The following is a 17,048-nucleotide window of genomic DNA, read 5'->3' as shown; positions in this document are numbered from 1 at the left end:
ACAGTGTCTAGGGACAAGCTGGCCATCACACTGCTCTGACCTTATCAGTCCGTTTGTATCCTATTATTAGATTCGCTCTTGTCGCTTATGACAGAACAGCTAATCAAGATGATCTTGTCTTCGGAAAAGATTATTTTATTCTCTTATGTCAGAAACAGTGAATCTCTTTAAAAACTGGCTGTTAAATAAACTTTTCCATGACATTCTAATTTATTGAGATGCACCTGTGTATATATATATATGTGTTAGTGTTAGGCTTATATACAAAAATGTTAAATTAGAAATGTTTGACCACTCCTTTCAAAGAAATATATCAAAATGTAAGATTAATGTTTTAATAAAGCAAAAACACCTGCCAATGGGTTATGAAAATTTGTATTATTCAAATTATTATTATTAATTATTATTGTTCAATAATAATAATAATCTCTTTTCTACACTGCCTTGTTTAAATCCAGATTAAAATACAAAAATATGCAAACAAACATGTAAATGAAAACATGTAAATACTGTTTTGACTTCCTTTCTTCTCTTCTCTGTGATAAAGCAAGTATACACGGAAATAAGTGCCACCTCCTGTCAGAGAATGAAGTTGCATTTTTTCAGCCCGTCTGCGTTTTTTATTTATTTATTTTTTTCTATATCAATGTGAAAATCAGACCGAATTTTCATGCAGTGCTGTCAAGTTTAACTGGTCGCTAATATAAATAAATATATAAATAAGCTAATATATGTTCTAAAAATCTAAACAATTTAGATAATAAGGTATCTCCAATTATTCAGGTCTTATGCACGACACTGTTGTTACACTGGCACAGCGTCTTCAAAGCTCTCACGAAATGCCCAATTAAATTGACAAAACAATGCAGCACCATTTCAGCATCAGCTTTATAAAGTCCATCACTTACCCTTATCTTGCTCACTTTCTTTCCTATTTTTCCTCGTCTCCGCAGCAGATTGAAAGTGCCGTGCCACTTTGACACGATGGAGGCTGGGCCTTGCATAATTTATATATACTTTTAAATTAAATGTTCCCTCCTGGTGGAATGACCTGCCCAACTCAATCCGAGCAGCTGAATCTGTAGCCATCTTCAAGAATCGGCTAAAAACACATCTCTTCCATCTTTATTTGACCCTCTAACTCTAGCACTCTCTATTCTAATTCTATTCTAAAAAAAATAAAAAAAAAATAAAAAACTTGCCCCTTTTAGACTTGCACTCTATTCATGTACTAACTGCTTGTTTTCTTAAAAAAAAAAACTAACACTAGTTTCTCTATTCTTTGTGTATTCTATATATTTCTTTTTTATGTATTATACAATTAACAAAAGCAAAAAAGGCTTCTAACACTAGCTTGCTCTATTCTTTTTCTATTCGATCTGTTTTCTTTTTATTTATTATATAATTAAAAAACCCTTGCTACGTGTACTACGTTAATCTAACTGAGACTTGTTATAGCACTTGCATATCATTGCTCCTTTGTTGATTTTGGTTGCTTCTATTGTCCTCATTTGTAAGTAGCAAACTCACCAGACTTGAAACTTAAATACTTCAGTCTGTGTGCATTGAATTTATTTAATACACGAGTTTCACAATTTGAGTTGAATTACTGAAATAAACTTTTCCATGACATTCTAATTTATTGAGATGCACCTGTGTATATATATATATGTGTTAGTGTTAGGCTTATATACAAAAATGTTAAATTAGGAATGTTTGACCACTCCTTTCAAAGAAATATATCAAAATGTAAGATTAATGTTTTAATAAAGCAAAAACACCTGCCAATGGGTTATGAAAATTTGTATTATTCAAATTATTATTATTAATTATTATTGTTCAATAATAATAATAATCTCTTTTCTACACTGCCTTGTTTAAATCCAGATTAAAATACAAAAATATGCAAACAAACATGTAAATGAAAACATGTAAATACTGTTTTGACTTCCTTTCTTCTCTTCTCTGTGATAAAGACGGAAATAACGGAAATAAGTGCCACCTCCTGTCAGAGAATGAAGTTGCATTTTTTCAGCCCGTCTGCGTATTTATTTTTTTTATTTTTTTCTATATCAATGTGAAAATCAGACCGAATTTTCATGCAGTGCTGTCAAGTTTAACTGGTCGCTAATATAAATAAATATATAAATAAGCTAATATATGTTCTAAAAATCTAAACAATTTAGATAATAAGGTATCTCCAATTATTCAGGTCTTATGCACGACACTGTTGTTACACTGGCACAGCGTCTTCAAAGCTCTCACGAAATGCCCAATTAAATTGACAAAACAATGCAGCACCATTTCAGCATCAGCTTTATAAAGTCCATCACTTACCCTTATCTTGCTCACTTTCTTTCCTATTTTTCCTCGTCTCCGCAGCAGATTGAAAGTGCCGTGCCACTTTGACACGATGGAGGCTGGGCCTTGCATAATTTATATATACTTTTAAATTAAATGTTCCCTCCTGGTGGAATGACCTGCCCAACTCAATCCGAGCAGCTGAATCTGTAGCCATCTTCAAGAATCGGCTAAAAACACATCTCTTCCATCTTTATTTGACCCTCTAACTCTAACACTCTCTATTCTAATTCTATTCTTTATACAAAAAATAAAAATAAAAAACTTGCCCCTTTTAGACTTGCACTCTATTCATGTACTAACTGCTTGTTTTCTTAAAAAAAAAAACTAACACTAGTTTCTCTATTCTTTGTGTATTCTATATATTTCTTTTTTATGTATTATACAATTAACAAAAGCAAAAAAGGCTTCTAACACTAGCTTGCTCTATTCTTTTTCTATTCGATCTGTTTTCTTTTTATTTATTATATAATTAAAAAACCCTTGCTACGTGTACTACGTTAATCTAACTGAGACTTGTTATAGCACTTGCATATCATTGCTCCTTTGTTGATTTTGGTTGCTTCTATTGTCCTCATTTGTAAGTTGCTTTAGATAAAAGCATCTGCTAAATGACTAAATGAAAGTCAATCATTTATATATATATATATATATATATATATATATATATATTTGTTATTATTACTTAAATGCTATTATTTTATTTCACTTACAGTAACAGTTCAATGCAGTACTATAACTGAGAAAGAAAAACATTTATTTCTTAACTGTGCATTTTTGTTTTGTGATTGTATCCAGATGCATAATTATGTATATATAATTGCACATTTCAGGAGATTTAAAACCGAACTGTGCTATAATGAACATTTTGATCAATTATTTACACAAGTTTAGCTTTCCTCCTTAGCCATACATTCAGAAAATCATACGAAAGATTGAGTATCTTGACAATATCTAGACTGTATTCAAACCTTACGTTTTCAGCCCCGAATGCTATCTATATAGCTGCTCTGTATGTGTCAGGCTTTTCAGAAGTAATGATTAATGGATCCCTTATTTCAGCAAAATGAAAAAAGAACCTATAATCCCAATTGTTTACTGCACTGATTATTTTTTCCATTCTTGGAAAAGAACAAATTATGAAGAAAAAGACAAATGTTGGAGAAAGAAAAAAAACAACACACAAATATACACTCCCGTGTTTCCTGCAGCTCTAGACCTCAACTCTATTTCCTGGCCTCCTGGTCATGTGTATGGTGTTCTGACATATGATGTCTGATGTACTCCAAATGATTAATGGGCAGCAGCAGTGGTGGTTGATGTTCATTTATCAATCAGTATGCCAACAAAGCCTTCCCCTTCATTGGTATGACACTACATTCCCCCTCCTCCACTACTTATGGCTGTCAATGTGTTTTTGCCAGAGGAGAGGCAGGTACTGCTTTGAAGTGCTTCATATTGCCTCAAGAACATAGGCAGTCCACCCTGGAACCCACTTCAGCGCCCAACATGCAAATTAGTTCTTAAGGGAACCGAGGTCGCCTGCAGACTCATTATTTGTTGTCAGCTGCCTGCACCTGTTTGGCCGGAGTGTGTGTGTGGCTCTTGTCTCATTGTTATCCGGTTATCAGTTCTTTCCTCTTTAGATGCAATGCCAGAGATGACAGCGATGTGTGTGCTGCCTGATCCGCGGACCTGTCGGTGTGAATAGAGGCAGGGGGCATTTAAGAGGACACCGCCACCATGCTGCTACTCTGACAGAGGTGTTGGCTGTGCCAAAATGTTGACTTAGCACTAATGCCAGCTTGAGTTACAGTAGCAGGTGTTTTTTTTTTTGCTTTTTTCTTTTTGCTGTGTTTGTACTAGGGATGTCTAAAATGATAGAAGGGTTACCTGTACAAATTGAGGTTTGTTTTGGGTTTATCTGACCTTGACCGGATGTGTTGCTTAGAGGTGATTTCTTAGACATTTTTCTTGTATTCAAAATCTGCCAGACAGACTGCAGTGGAATGAGACAATGCAGAGATTTCAAGATGGAAAACGTTGGACTGTTTTTAATCAATTTGTCACGCTTTGTCATGTTTGGGGTGGGACACTCAAAAAAAAAAAAAGGCTGCAAGGTGTTTGGGGTGCGCCAAGACATAGCACTGGAGCTGTAAAGGAGATTATTTAAAAATCCAACTTAATGGTACCCAATGTTTTTTTCCAGTGCAGACTGTTAACCACCTAAAGCAAGTACAGCATTTATAGATTGTTTTATGTGCTCATGTAGCAAAATAAGTGACTGCATGCATGTAGCAGCACTATAGTGACCAGTTTGACCTCTGTTGGTGAAATGCAACTGGCTACATGACTGCATTTCTAATGCCAACTTCAAATATTACCACCTACATAGTGATCCACTAGGAAATCCTAGAAATGATCACTGTTAATAACCTGAAATATGCTGTTTAATAACCCAATTTCCTTACAGCTTATATATGCAAGATATTAAGTGCAAAAATAAAACGACACCATAAATCATTCACTCATGATGGCCAGCAAATGCTTACTGCAATCTACAGAGTCATTAGTACATACACTCTTACATTATCTCTAAATGTTTTGTTATTATGTGAACTCCTTGTAACTGTTGTAACATCCATTAAATCTGTGCGGATTCCATCCCTGTGACGCGTTATCATTGACATTTAGGGCTGTTAAGAGTGACAGGTTTGATGTAATGACCAGCATATAAGCTAGACTTTGTTAACTATGAATGTGGAGGAAGACATGACATTAAGGATAGCAATATAGTCTGTCATTACTGACCATGGAAATGTTATTTCGGGCTCTTGAAAAAAGGCAGGCATCCCACAGCTTTTATTACTCACATAACATCTCTACTAATGATGCAGAATTAGTTGTAATGGAGGCTCATTAATAATAACATAAAATAAATGAATAAATAAATAAATAAATAAGTGAATAAATTGATGCTGATCTGGCCCATGAATAAAATAGCATGTTATTGCTGCACTCGGACTGTACTAGAGTTTTCATAGGACATGGTGTATGTTAGGGCTGGGTGATATGGCAAACAAACAAATCAATCAATCAATCAATCTTGATTTTTTCTTTTTTTTTAACGTTTAATTAGTGAACTCAAAAATGTAACTACAGCATGATACAAGTAACATTTTCTTTATTAACCATCTAGTTAAAGAAAGTTCTATCCCAAGTGCACCCCACACATGAAATTGTCAGCATGGTGTAAATATAAAACAAATCACTTAAATATCTTTACAGAAAAGATGCATGTAAATATATCATATGTGCAGAAGTAATAAAAATGAAAAAATGTTCAAACAAAGTCTCAAAAGCCAAGATAATTCTAAAATTATAACACCGGTAGACTATTATTAACAATAACCATTTTGTAAAAACAGAGAATATAAGCTTTCAGTCTTGTTTTGTTTTGTTTAGGTTACTTCCACATTGCATGACATATAATACTGAATGGTTTCTGCAATGTTAAAAACTTTCACAGGGAACCTTCTGGGATCAAATTAAGCTGCAAGGTTTTGCTTATCTGGTTCACGAAAAACTAACTAACAAACAAACAAACCAAACTACTGAACATTTCAGACTCTATTTAGTAAATGAGTTTTGAGATTTTAAATCACTGTGCATTTGTTTTAATTCAACTGTTTTAATTCTTTTTGAGACAATGTAATAAGGACGCTGACACTAACACGGCATTGTTGATTATGTTATTAGAACAGCGGCCTTCAGAATTTCCCATTTAGATGAACTGCTTTTAAATTATTCAATATCCTCCATGCTAGCAATGCTCCTGAGGCCATGTGTATTTAATGGTCTTCGACACAGCTTAGCATGTACGTTAAGTTGGTCCAGGTCTTTTGACCTTTCGCTGATGCTTTGACAGTTCTCAGCAGCTACACATAACTTTCTTTTGACTGCTTGTTTTTCCCGGACTTGTGAGTAGCTGCATCAGCCAGTCTTTGGCATAGGAACTTTTTTTACTGACTTTGTCAGTGGTGTCATGAAGCGTGGCAGCTATGGAATTGTGGATTTCTTTAGAAGAGACCCATGACAGGAAGTAAGTTTGCAGTTTAAAAAGGAAAGTCCACACAAAAATGAAAAACTTTTTTTTTTTGTTTGTTTAAGAAAAATGTAATAATTGAGTTTAATCTCAATTATTTAATCCAAAAAGGGCAAAAAGCAGGCCCAAAGTACTCTAAATGACTATATCTCATTCAAATGTATCCATCACCCCAAACAAGGTGTGTAGTAATCATCTTTTGTCATAACGCTTCATGAGGTGGCAAATTTTTAATGAGTGCAGGATTTGACGGTTACATCAGGATGGAACCATGCACAGGGTCTTATCCACAACCCACTGCACTGTAGAGAAAGGTTCAATTCAGAGCTACAAACACGAATAAAAAGAAGTACAAATAAGCTATATATTCATGAGACTGACAGTTAAGTAGAAACACCTTGAAAGGGGTTTGAATGATTGATAATCAATACCTAACTAAATATTTATTTAACATATTTCATCTGCAACAACATTCTGAACTTTTATAAGGATATGGATAAGACAATAGCAAAACAGGTACGTTTGGACACTATTATGCAAAAAAACATGAGCAGAGCTTTCCGCATGAAAACCCATGACTGGCAGATCAGTGTGCTACTTGTTTTCTCTCCAATATGGCAGGAATAATTATTTGAGTAGTGTTTTTAATTTAATTAAATCAAATATGGAATGCGTATATGAGGTTTTAACTGTGACAGCATGATTGACAGGCCAGTTTACACGGACAGAATGCACATAACTGTTCGACAAAGCGCAAGTTTATGATAGTGTGTCCCAAAGTTTGCCTACTCTCCTGCTACTTTTTCTTCTCAAAAATAAATTAGTAGTCGAATTGGGGCACAGCATTTCAAAATCTTCCTAATCAAACACACCTGATTCATTTCTTCAGATCTTTAGTAGGAGACCTGTTTCAAGACCTGAAATGTATGGGTCAGGTAAGGTTGACATTCATAATGTACTTGCCAATATGCCACCAGTAACAGGGTTACTGTTTCTGCGTTGTACCTGTGCTGTAGATGGAATATAATGTGTAAAGGTGTCACAGCTTTGAGAAACGAAAGCCAGATCAATAGGGGAGATGAAGGACTTATTTGCCATGCTGTCCTTGTGCTTCTACTGTTCTACTGTGTATGTCTGGCAGCAGACTATAAAATCAAGGGTAGCACTGCTGCAAAGCCTGCAAGCACCTTGGAACTTAATGTATTTTCACCTTTTAATTTAAGATAAGCCACAGGAGCGGGCCAACGTGGGATGCTGGCGTGGGCAATATATCTCATTTCTCCTCGTTGTTGATCGTGGATCAGTCAAAGGTGCTGAGACTTCAATTCAGCTCTGTCTTTTTTCTTGAATCAAAGTATGCAAGGTTGTGTATGTGTGTGAGAGAGTTTTATTAATCCTTTAAAATGTATTCAGCATATACACAGAAGTTGCCACTAGGAACATAGCAATAATGGCTTTGCAAATGCTAGCAGAAAAAAATACAGCCTACTCTGAATGCAATCGCCTACTGCAGATAACTTTTGTTAAATAAATGACTTTGTGTTTGTTGAGTTCAAGTGTTGCTTTGCAAAGGGATTGCATTTCTGTTTTGGGCTCTTTGCAATTAGATTGAAGTCCACTCCTAATTCTCTGTGCACTTAATGGAACTCAAATGCAGCTTGCATATAGATGTTCATATTAATCTCCCTCTCAAAATTTTACAAGTGAAAATGCTTTCAAGCCTCCTATCAGAGGCATGTTTGCCCCTAAAAGCTGTAGATACAGATACATATCCAAACAGCAGAAGTTAACAGAGAAAATGTGACTGCAGGCTGCCATTTGGCAGGCTATCAGAGCAAAGAATCTCCAGACAGTTTAATCAAATTCTTGCAGCACTGCTCTGCACAGTAAGTTCCAGCAAACACTTGTCACAAACAGGTTGCATTCTCATACATTGACAAGTCTAGGGATGTATCCGATAGTTTCCTACATTCTCACACACTGAGACAGTTCTTACCAAATACAGTATATTGTTAGACATAGAAATGACACACAACACAATACACTGCTTTTCTTCAAACAAACAAATAAATAAATGCATATTGGTGATTAGCTATAGTGTCCTGTATTTGAATATAGTGAGGTTACCAGGTCAAGTTTTAAATATAATGGTTCATATTTATTATTTTAATCATGGATTTAAGGGCATTTTTAAGACAAAATATAAAGTTACAATATAGATTATAAAAATAACAAAAACAAATAAAAATTTAATTTAAATTTTATTATAATTATACTTAATCCAAGTACTAAATAATCATTTTAACTTCAAAGGGACTTCTTAGGCTATAAATACCTAAGAATGTGTCAGGCATGTTTTAGCAATTCAGATATTATTTCTGAATTTGAATTAAGGTACCAAACAGAAAGCATAATTTTTACCTAGAAAATAAATGTTTGTCAGACTTGGAATGATTGCTTGACAGTGCCTAGGCTGTAAGTTTTTATAGGCATAACAGACAGACAGACAGACAAAACAATCTATCGTATTGTTCTGAATATAAGACAACCCTGATTATAAGACGACTCCCCCTTTTTCAAGATGTGCTTTTTGAAGACCAAGACCAGTTCTGTAATTTATTGTTACTTTTGATAATTTAATAATTTATAACTACAATATATATGCATGCTTATACTGTCTTGTTAGTTAACTTTCATTTTATGGAAAAGGGTTCTCAGAATGCTTTTACCTGTTAAATTTAGCGTAATTATAATCTAGTAAATTCCATGTCCTGCAATTTTAATTAATCTCCCATTTCAACTTCCTATGGGGCACAGCCAATAAAATTCCAGCTCATGAAGGAACCGATTATTAAATTAACTTACACATTTGCTTACAATGTACCTCCGTGACCCATGTCATGCACAGGTGGAATGTATCCATCTACAAATCAACAGAGAAGCAGAGGGGAAGCAGAGAAAAAAAATCCTAAACATTTAAAAAAAAAAAAATTCTAAAAAACTTCCTAAAAATATCTGTACTTGTACTGAGTCTCTAAAAATTTTATTCCTACACACATTTATTTTGATGTTTCAAATCGACAAATCAAATGTCCACATCAGTGGCAGGCAGCTGAGTAGCACCTTTCATATTTGACTTTCAGAACTGGCGCAGGTGACAGAGCTTGTATTCTTATGAAGTTCTCCACTTTGCTAATTTGCTTGTTCTCACCCTCCTTTCCCTCTTCTTTCTGCAGGCGTTCAGAACTCAGAGTGATATGGCTGGCGTTCTCCGCAAGCTCGCAGCATGCATCCCCTGCGTGTGGATCTTCCTCATGCTTTTCGACCCCAGCTTGCAAACCGGGTAGGATGACTCATCAACCCTCCCCATCAAGTCAAACTCTCTTACCTTTTCTCTTTTCCCCATGTTGCAGGCTCTAGGGATGCATTGCAGCTAATACATTCATTAATAAGGTTGTATTACTGTGCAGGGGCTTTTACGATCTGCAAAATGCCATTGGAGCCAACCGTAGCTGGCTGTAAATCGTTCGCACAAACTGCCATGAATTGGATTTTCGTTGGTGGAGCGGGCTTGGTTACAAGTGTGACTCAATAAACCTTTAAAGAAACTCACGCTGGAAGAACCTGAGGGATTCCGAGACGAGTTTAGCCTAGATTGCGTTGCAGTGATGCCAGTTGGTTTTCACTGCTCATTAGCCCACTCGTACATGTCAGAGTTGTGAACGTACATACAGACAGAGATTTGGGGGAAAAGGGGATTATGAGTTTGCAATCAAGTGCCAGAGCTAGTGGTCTTCTAAAAACGAAATACAGCATTAAATCATAAAATAGGATCCCTTTCATGACACAGGTCTTTCCTGAACCATTCCAAGTGTGTCTCAAGCTTGTATTCATAAAGGCCCCAAGCAAAATCAAAGAATGAACTGGTATGATGTCATTTCGAACAAAATCTGGGTAAAGCGAAGTTCATTTAGAGTTGGCCAAATGATAATTTTTGTTCAGCCCGTTGGGTTGAGACACAGGGCCAGAGCCACGGAGGGGTGTGATTGGGCGTTGCTCCCTCAACCAGGCTGTCCTTCCCCCTTAGTCAAGATGATTGTGAAAAGGGATTTTAATGATTTAAAAAAATCACAATTGCATTGGCTTTCTAGCATTAAGGTAGGGTAGGTGATTTTGGAGAGGCTAGCAATAGCAAGCTAGCTTTGAAAGCATAAGATCCCACCCTCCCTGCAAATCACTCTCCAAAGCCACGCCTCCTCAAAAACACGTGAATGTGCATAGGAAGACCAGAGGCTAACCAGCGACACTATAAGAGATGGCGTTGGTTGAATGCAACGCTGTCAGATTACCTCAAGTCTCATTCACTGGTGAAAAAAACATTACAACACAAAGCGCATAATATTACAATAATATCGGCTTCCATCCATGCTCGGTCTGCAATACTGAGGGTATTGCGGAGGTATGCAAATACATATGTTGACAGGTAGGTAGGACAGCCTATCGTAGCCATCGAACCAAGGGATATGATTAGACAAACATTTTATGGTCTATACCTTGCACAGACGATATAATACAAATAAATACATTTAGACCACTTAACTTAGTGATTGCGATCAGGATGTGAAGCAACTTTCAACCTGCATAACAAAAAATGTTTTTGAACCAAATTACCTACCCTGCTTTTAATATTAGGCTACTATATCAATATATAAGTTAAGGGTTTTTTTTTTCATATAAGAGAGCTAGATAATTGGGTGTAATTAGTCGATTATTTCACTTAATTGTTTTGTCACGGGTGGCAGTTCTGGCTGTTGTAACTTGCCATAAAATTATGCATCTGTTATAATGATTGTTATGTTAGTGAAGCGGTTGCAATGAGCATGTGTTTTATAGTAAAGTAGTGGTGGTATCATGGTAACTTGTCTGTAATTTTTTATCTAAGACATACTATATCTAGTACTCTAAAGTGTGTTTAAATAAAGTATATAGAGTCAAATGTTCTAATACGTTGGCCTAGGCAGTTTTCCTTTAGAAAGTAATATTATTCAGTACTCTGGCATCTGTTGATTGGTAGCTTTTAATTCCATTGTTGTAGTAAAGACAGGTTTGTTTATAAATATGTTGGCCACCTCACATATAGCTAAAGATAATTTGTATTACGTCATCACCCTCTTTCTATACTTCAACGCCCATTTTTTAGTGCTGCATTCGCTATCGTGATACACCAGTAAAAACATGAACACGCTGGAGAGCGTCTCCTGGTTACGCATGTAACCATGGTTCCCCGAAGGGAACGAGACGCTGCGCCGAAACACTTTGGGAATGCCTTCAGCGTGACCACGCTCTGAATCACATGTGTAATCAGTCCAATGGATGAGCGAGACGTAACGACCAGGAAGCTTAAAAGGACGCAGCGTCTCGTTCCCTTCGGGGAACCATGGTTACATGTGTAACCTGGAGACGTTCCCCTTCAGGAACTCGAGCTGCGTCGAAACGTTTTGGGAATGAGAATGCCCACGCCGCCAGCCTTACAAATCCCTGCCCAGTGTGGAAGCTAGGGCAAGAGAACAGAAGAGCCTGAAGTGGCTCGCATATCTAGGCCATAGAACCTGACGAACGTGAGGGGCATGGACCAACCCACAGCATTGCAGATGTCCTGCATAGGCACAACTGCTAAAAAGGCCTTGGAGGCCGCCACACTTCTAGTCGAGTGAGCCTTGGCCCCCAATAGCGAGGGGAGATCAGAGGACTCATAAGCAATGGAAATGGCATCTACAATCCACCGGCTGAGGGTCTGCTTAGTAGCAGGAAGACCTCTCTTAGCTTCTGCTGGTCGGGCTCCCGGAAGGGAGGAGGACAGAAGGCCTGGAGTACGACAGGCCGTGGTGTAGAGGAGGGGACTTTAGGAACATACCCCGCTCGAGGGTAGAGAAACACTTTGGCCAAAAAGAGCGCAAAATCAATATAGGAAGGGGCCACTGAGAGGGCCTGCAGATCCCCAACTCTCTTGAGAGAAGATATCGGCCGAAGGAAGGAGTCTTTATTGTGAGATGGCGATGAGAAATCTCCTCAATAGGCTCGAATGGAGGCTTACCAAGAGCTTCTAGCACCACAGCCAGGTCCCACGGGGGGACGCAAGATCGTACTGGAGGCCTCAGCCTCAGCGCACCGCGGAGGAAACGTGTAACCAGGGGGTGTCTGCCCACTGACTGGCCACCAATAGGGGCGTGGTAGGCCGCAATGGCCGCCACGTAGACCTTTAGGGTGGAGTGGGTCAACCCTGCGGAGAGACAGGCCTGCAGGAATTCCAGAACTGTACCAACCGGGCAGTTGACTGGGTCGAGCTGGCGGTCTCCGCACCAAGAAGTGAAAAGTTTCCACTTCAGGGCATACAGTTTCCTAGTGGAGGAAGCTCTGGATTGGAGGATGGTCTCAACAACCTCGGTTGAGAGACCAGAAGCTACGAGTTGTGCCCCCACAGGGGCCACACCCACAGCTTCGGGCGGGGATGTGCCCTCCGCCTGTGAGAGGAGATCCCTCCTGAAAGGAATCTCCCATGGAGAGCCGTCAAGGAGTGAAATCAGGTCCGAGAACCATACTCGGACCGGCCAGAACGGGGCTACTAGCAGTAGACGAACCCCGTCCCGGTATGGCAAGCGGTTTTAGCATTAAATACTCCTTGCTGTACTAGTCATAATTTAGTTTTGACTAGTCAAAATTCCAATTCCAGATATCTATTCTGCAATTTTGACTCGTCGTAATTGGAATTAAGATATCTACAATGTGATTATGACTAGTCATTATATGAAGTAAAGATATCTACAATGTTATTTTGACTAGTCATAATATAAATTCGAGATATCTACAATGCTATTACAACTAGTCATATTGTTCCATTGACTTCCATTGGAAAATATTTTCGGATATCTACAAAATAGTTTTGACTAGTAGAAATTGTAATTAAAGATATCTGTAATTGATTTTGTACTAGGCATAATTCTAATTAAAGATATCTCAAATTACAATTCTACTAGTGATAATTAAATTAGAGACATCTCTAACTGAATTAACACTAGTAAAAATTGTAATTCAAGATATCTCTAACTGGTGTTTGACTAGTCATAATTATTTGGAATTCTTCCTAGTCAAATCTCATTTAAAGATATCTGCAATTTAATTATGGATATCTCAATCTGATTTTTGACTAGGAATATCTTTCTTTGGAGATATCTGCATTGAGCTATGTGGCTAGGAAGAATTTCAATGTAGATATCTGGAATTAACTATGTGACTAGTCAAAAATCCTTTATATATATCTAAAATGTGCAAGCAAATGCAGCTTTGTTAAGTCCCACCTTAAACATTTTATTAACCAATCCTAATTGGAAACTGTTGTCATCTGCCATTTTGTCTAAGAGTTGTATAATAAAGGTCCTGTGTCTTTGGGTCATTTTAAACTGTTTTATACAGAAGTAATTCAAAAGTATGGAAATAAAAATGTAGCTGGAGCATGTGTAAAAGTGGTAGACTACACAGAGAAGACTCAGACAGTCTTTTGTCCTATTCTATATCGTAATGTTGAGACGTGTGTGCTGTGGATTAAATTGTTAGACTTTATTTACAAACGAACACATGTAAAATCAGTAGCTAAGGATTTGTATAGGCCTCATGTCAGCTGTTGCAACATTTGATATAATGTTAAATCTCAATCAGATTTTTGACTAGGAAGATCTTTCTTTGGAGATATCTGCATTTAGCTTTGTGACTAGGAAGAATTTCAATGTAGATATCTGGAATTAACAATGTGACTAGTCAAAATTCCTTTATAGATATCTAAAATGTGCATGCAAATGCACCATTGTTAAGCCCCACCTTAAACATTTTATTAACCAATCCTAATTGGAAACTGTTGTCATCTGCCATTTTGTCTAAGAGTTGTATAATAAAGGTCCTGTGTCTTTGGGTCATTTGTTTTATACAGAAGTAATTCTAATGTAAAAGCCTTTATAGATATCTAAAATGTGCATGCAAATGCACCATTGTTAAGCCCCACCTTAAACATTTTATTAACCAATCCTAATTGGAAACTGTTGTCATCTGCCATTTTGTCTAAGAGTTGTATAATAAAGGTCCTGTGTCTTTGGGTCATTTGTTTTATACAGAAGTAATTCAAAAGTATGGAAATAAAAATGTAGCTGGAGCATGTGTAAAAGTGGTAGGCTATACAAAGAGGACTCAGATAGGTTTTTGTCCTGTTCTATATCGTTATGTTGAGACGTGTGTGCTGTGTGTTAGCCTTTATTTACAAATGAACACATGTAAAATCAGTAGCTAAGGATTTGTATTGGCCTCATGTCAGCTGTTGCAACATTTGATATAATGTTAAAAGAATACATTGGCGCTCATCATTGAACACAGCAGAATATCATCATCATCATAGATCTCTTGCTATAATACAATACAATACTCCCACCATGTGGGCTATTTCCTATGGAAGCTTGTTTCCGCCACTAAATAAAGAAATAATAAAGAAATAAATAAATAGCGACTTTTTATCTCACAATTCTGACTTTTTTTCTCAGAATTGCGAGATATAGCTAAACACAATGCAACTCGCATAAAGTAATTATTGTGAGTTAAAAAGTTTATAACTCGCATTGTTTATATCTCTGATTCTGATCAATTCTGATAAAAAAAAGTCAGAACTGTAAGATAAAAGGCTGCAAATTACCTTTATTTTTTATTCCATGGCGGAAACAGGCTGCCATAATGACACAAGTAAACCTGAATCCATACACAACGTAATGCAATCTACTAATAAATGTCATCAATGCCAAAAGTCAGAATTGTAAGATAAAAAGCTGCAAATTACTTTTATTTTTTATTCCGGGGGGGAAACAACCTGCCATAATGACACAAGTAAACCTGAATCCATACACAACGTAATGCAATCTACTAATAAATGTCATCAATGCCAGTTAAACTTTTATTAGATTGTAATCTTTTTAAAATCAGCCTTTACCTTTTTTGACTGCATCTGATTATGAAGCATAGTTTCCTGTCCGTCATGCATTTATTTGTACTGTTCATGTTTTTGTTGTATAATTCCATTGTTCTTCATTATGTCTAAATATATAATAAATAAATTCAGACGAGCAGTTTGCGGTTTTCTGCCTTTATTTAACATTACACGGCATTTGGTCCGTTTTGCAACATGATTCAATTAAAATCACAGCGCTATACATACATGCACGCTGGAGACCTTTTACCACATATGGCTGCATCCAGATATTATTTAATAACCCCTGAAGTAATTCATCCAGTAGCTTTTCTCTCCGGGACAAGAAAAGCAGACCACTGTTGTTAGCAGTTAGCACTAAACATTAGTTGGGGAGGAGCTCTGGGAGGAGCTGAGTAAATTTAGTCTCACGTCACACAACAGCAGATTCGATTAGGAGCAGATACAATTCAGATATCTTAAAATATAATTGTGACTAGTCGAAACTGAATTAGAGATACCTTTGTGACGCCCTATTGAAGATATCTATGATGTCATTACAAATATCTTAAATGGAGTTTTGACTAGTCATAAAGTATTTAGAGATATCTTTAATCTGATTTCTTACTAGTGCAATTATAATTGCAGATATCTTTAATTGTCATTGTGACTAGTCGAATTATAATTATGACTCCACAACAGCAGATTCGATTAGGAGCAGATACAATTCAGATATCTTAAAATATAATTGTGACTAGTCGAAACTGAATTAGAGATACCTTTGTGACGCCCTATTGAAGATATCTATGATGTCATTACAAATATCTTAAATGGAGTTTTGACTAGTCATAAAGTATTTAGAGATATCTTTAATCTGATTTCTTACTAGTGCAATTATGATTGCAGATATCTTTAATTGTCATTGTGACTAGTCGAATTATAATTATGACTCGTCAAAATACAATTGTTCCTATCTTAAACGTTATTCATGGATAGTCAAAACAAACTTTAAATGCTAAAACGGCTTGCGATATCCCGGCGCACTCTCTCCAGAACTCCCGGGAGCAGAGCAATTGGGGAAAAGGTGTACAAACGAAGCCTCGGCCACGTATGTACCATAGCGTCCAGTCCGAGAGGAGCTGGACATGGCATCCAGCCCCAGTGGAGCTGGATGAGTGAGAGAGAACCAGAGGGGACAGTGCGATGTCTCTCGAGTCGCAAACAGGTCCACCTGAGCCTGGCCAAAAGCTCTCCATATTTGCTTCACCACCTCGGGGTGAAGTCTCCATTCCCCGGGCCTCAGCCCCTGCCTCGACAGGATGTCTGCTCCCATATTGAGATGCCCAGGAATGTGAACTGCTCTCAGCGAGAGGAGTTTGCCCTGGGACCACACAAGGATCTGGTGCGGCAGCCTGTATAGGGGGCGCGAACGCAGACCTCCTTGGTGGTTGATATAAGAGACCACCGCTGTGTTGTCGGTGCGCACCAACACATGGAGATCTCTTAGGTCCGGGAGAAATTGTTTCAAAGCTAGAAACACGCCAATTGATGTGCCACTGAGATGGCGACCACTCCACAGACAGC

At 37.3% G+C, this 17,048-nt stretch overlaps 1 protein-coding gene across 1 annotated transcript in view; it reads left to right on the top strand.

The window, feature by feature from the left end:
• Positions 1 to 17,048, top strand: part of LOC107661712 (gamma-aminobutyric acid receptor subunit alpha-3-like) — a 151,893-nt gene that overhangs the window by 14,318 nt on the left and 120,527 nt on the right. The window contains exon 2 of the mRNA XM_016451454.1: positions 9,703 to 9,809. Within this exon, the coding sequence (XP_016306940.1) occupies positions 9,724 to 9,809 (86 nt within the window). The 5' untranslated portion in view covers positions 9,703 to 9,723. The remainder of the gene's footprint in view (positions 1 to 9,702; positions 9,810 to 17,048) is intronic.

Source organism: Sinocyclocheilus anshuiensis, unplaced genomic scaffold (assembly GCF_001515605.1).
Source record: "Sinocyclocheilus anshuiensis isolate Anshui unplaced genomic scaffold, SAMN03320099.WGS_v1.1 scaffold207, whole genome shotgun sequence".
Taxonomy (NCBI): domain Eukaryota; kingdom Metazoa; phylum Chordata; class Actinopteri; order Cypriniformes; family Cyprinidae; genus Sinocyclocheilus; species Sinocyclocheilus anshuiensis.
Note: the sequence above shows the minus strand (reverse complement) of the source record. Positions and strands in the feature narration are given on the sequence as shown.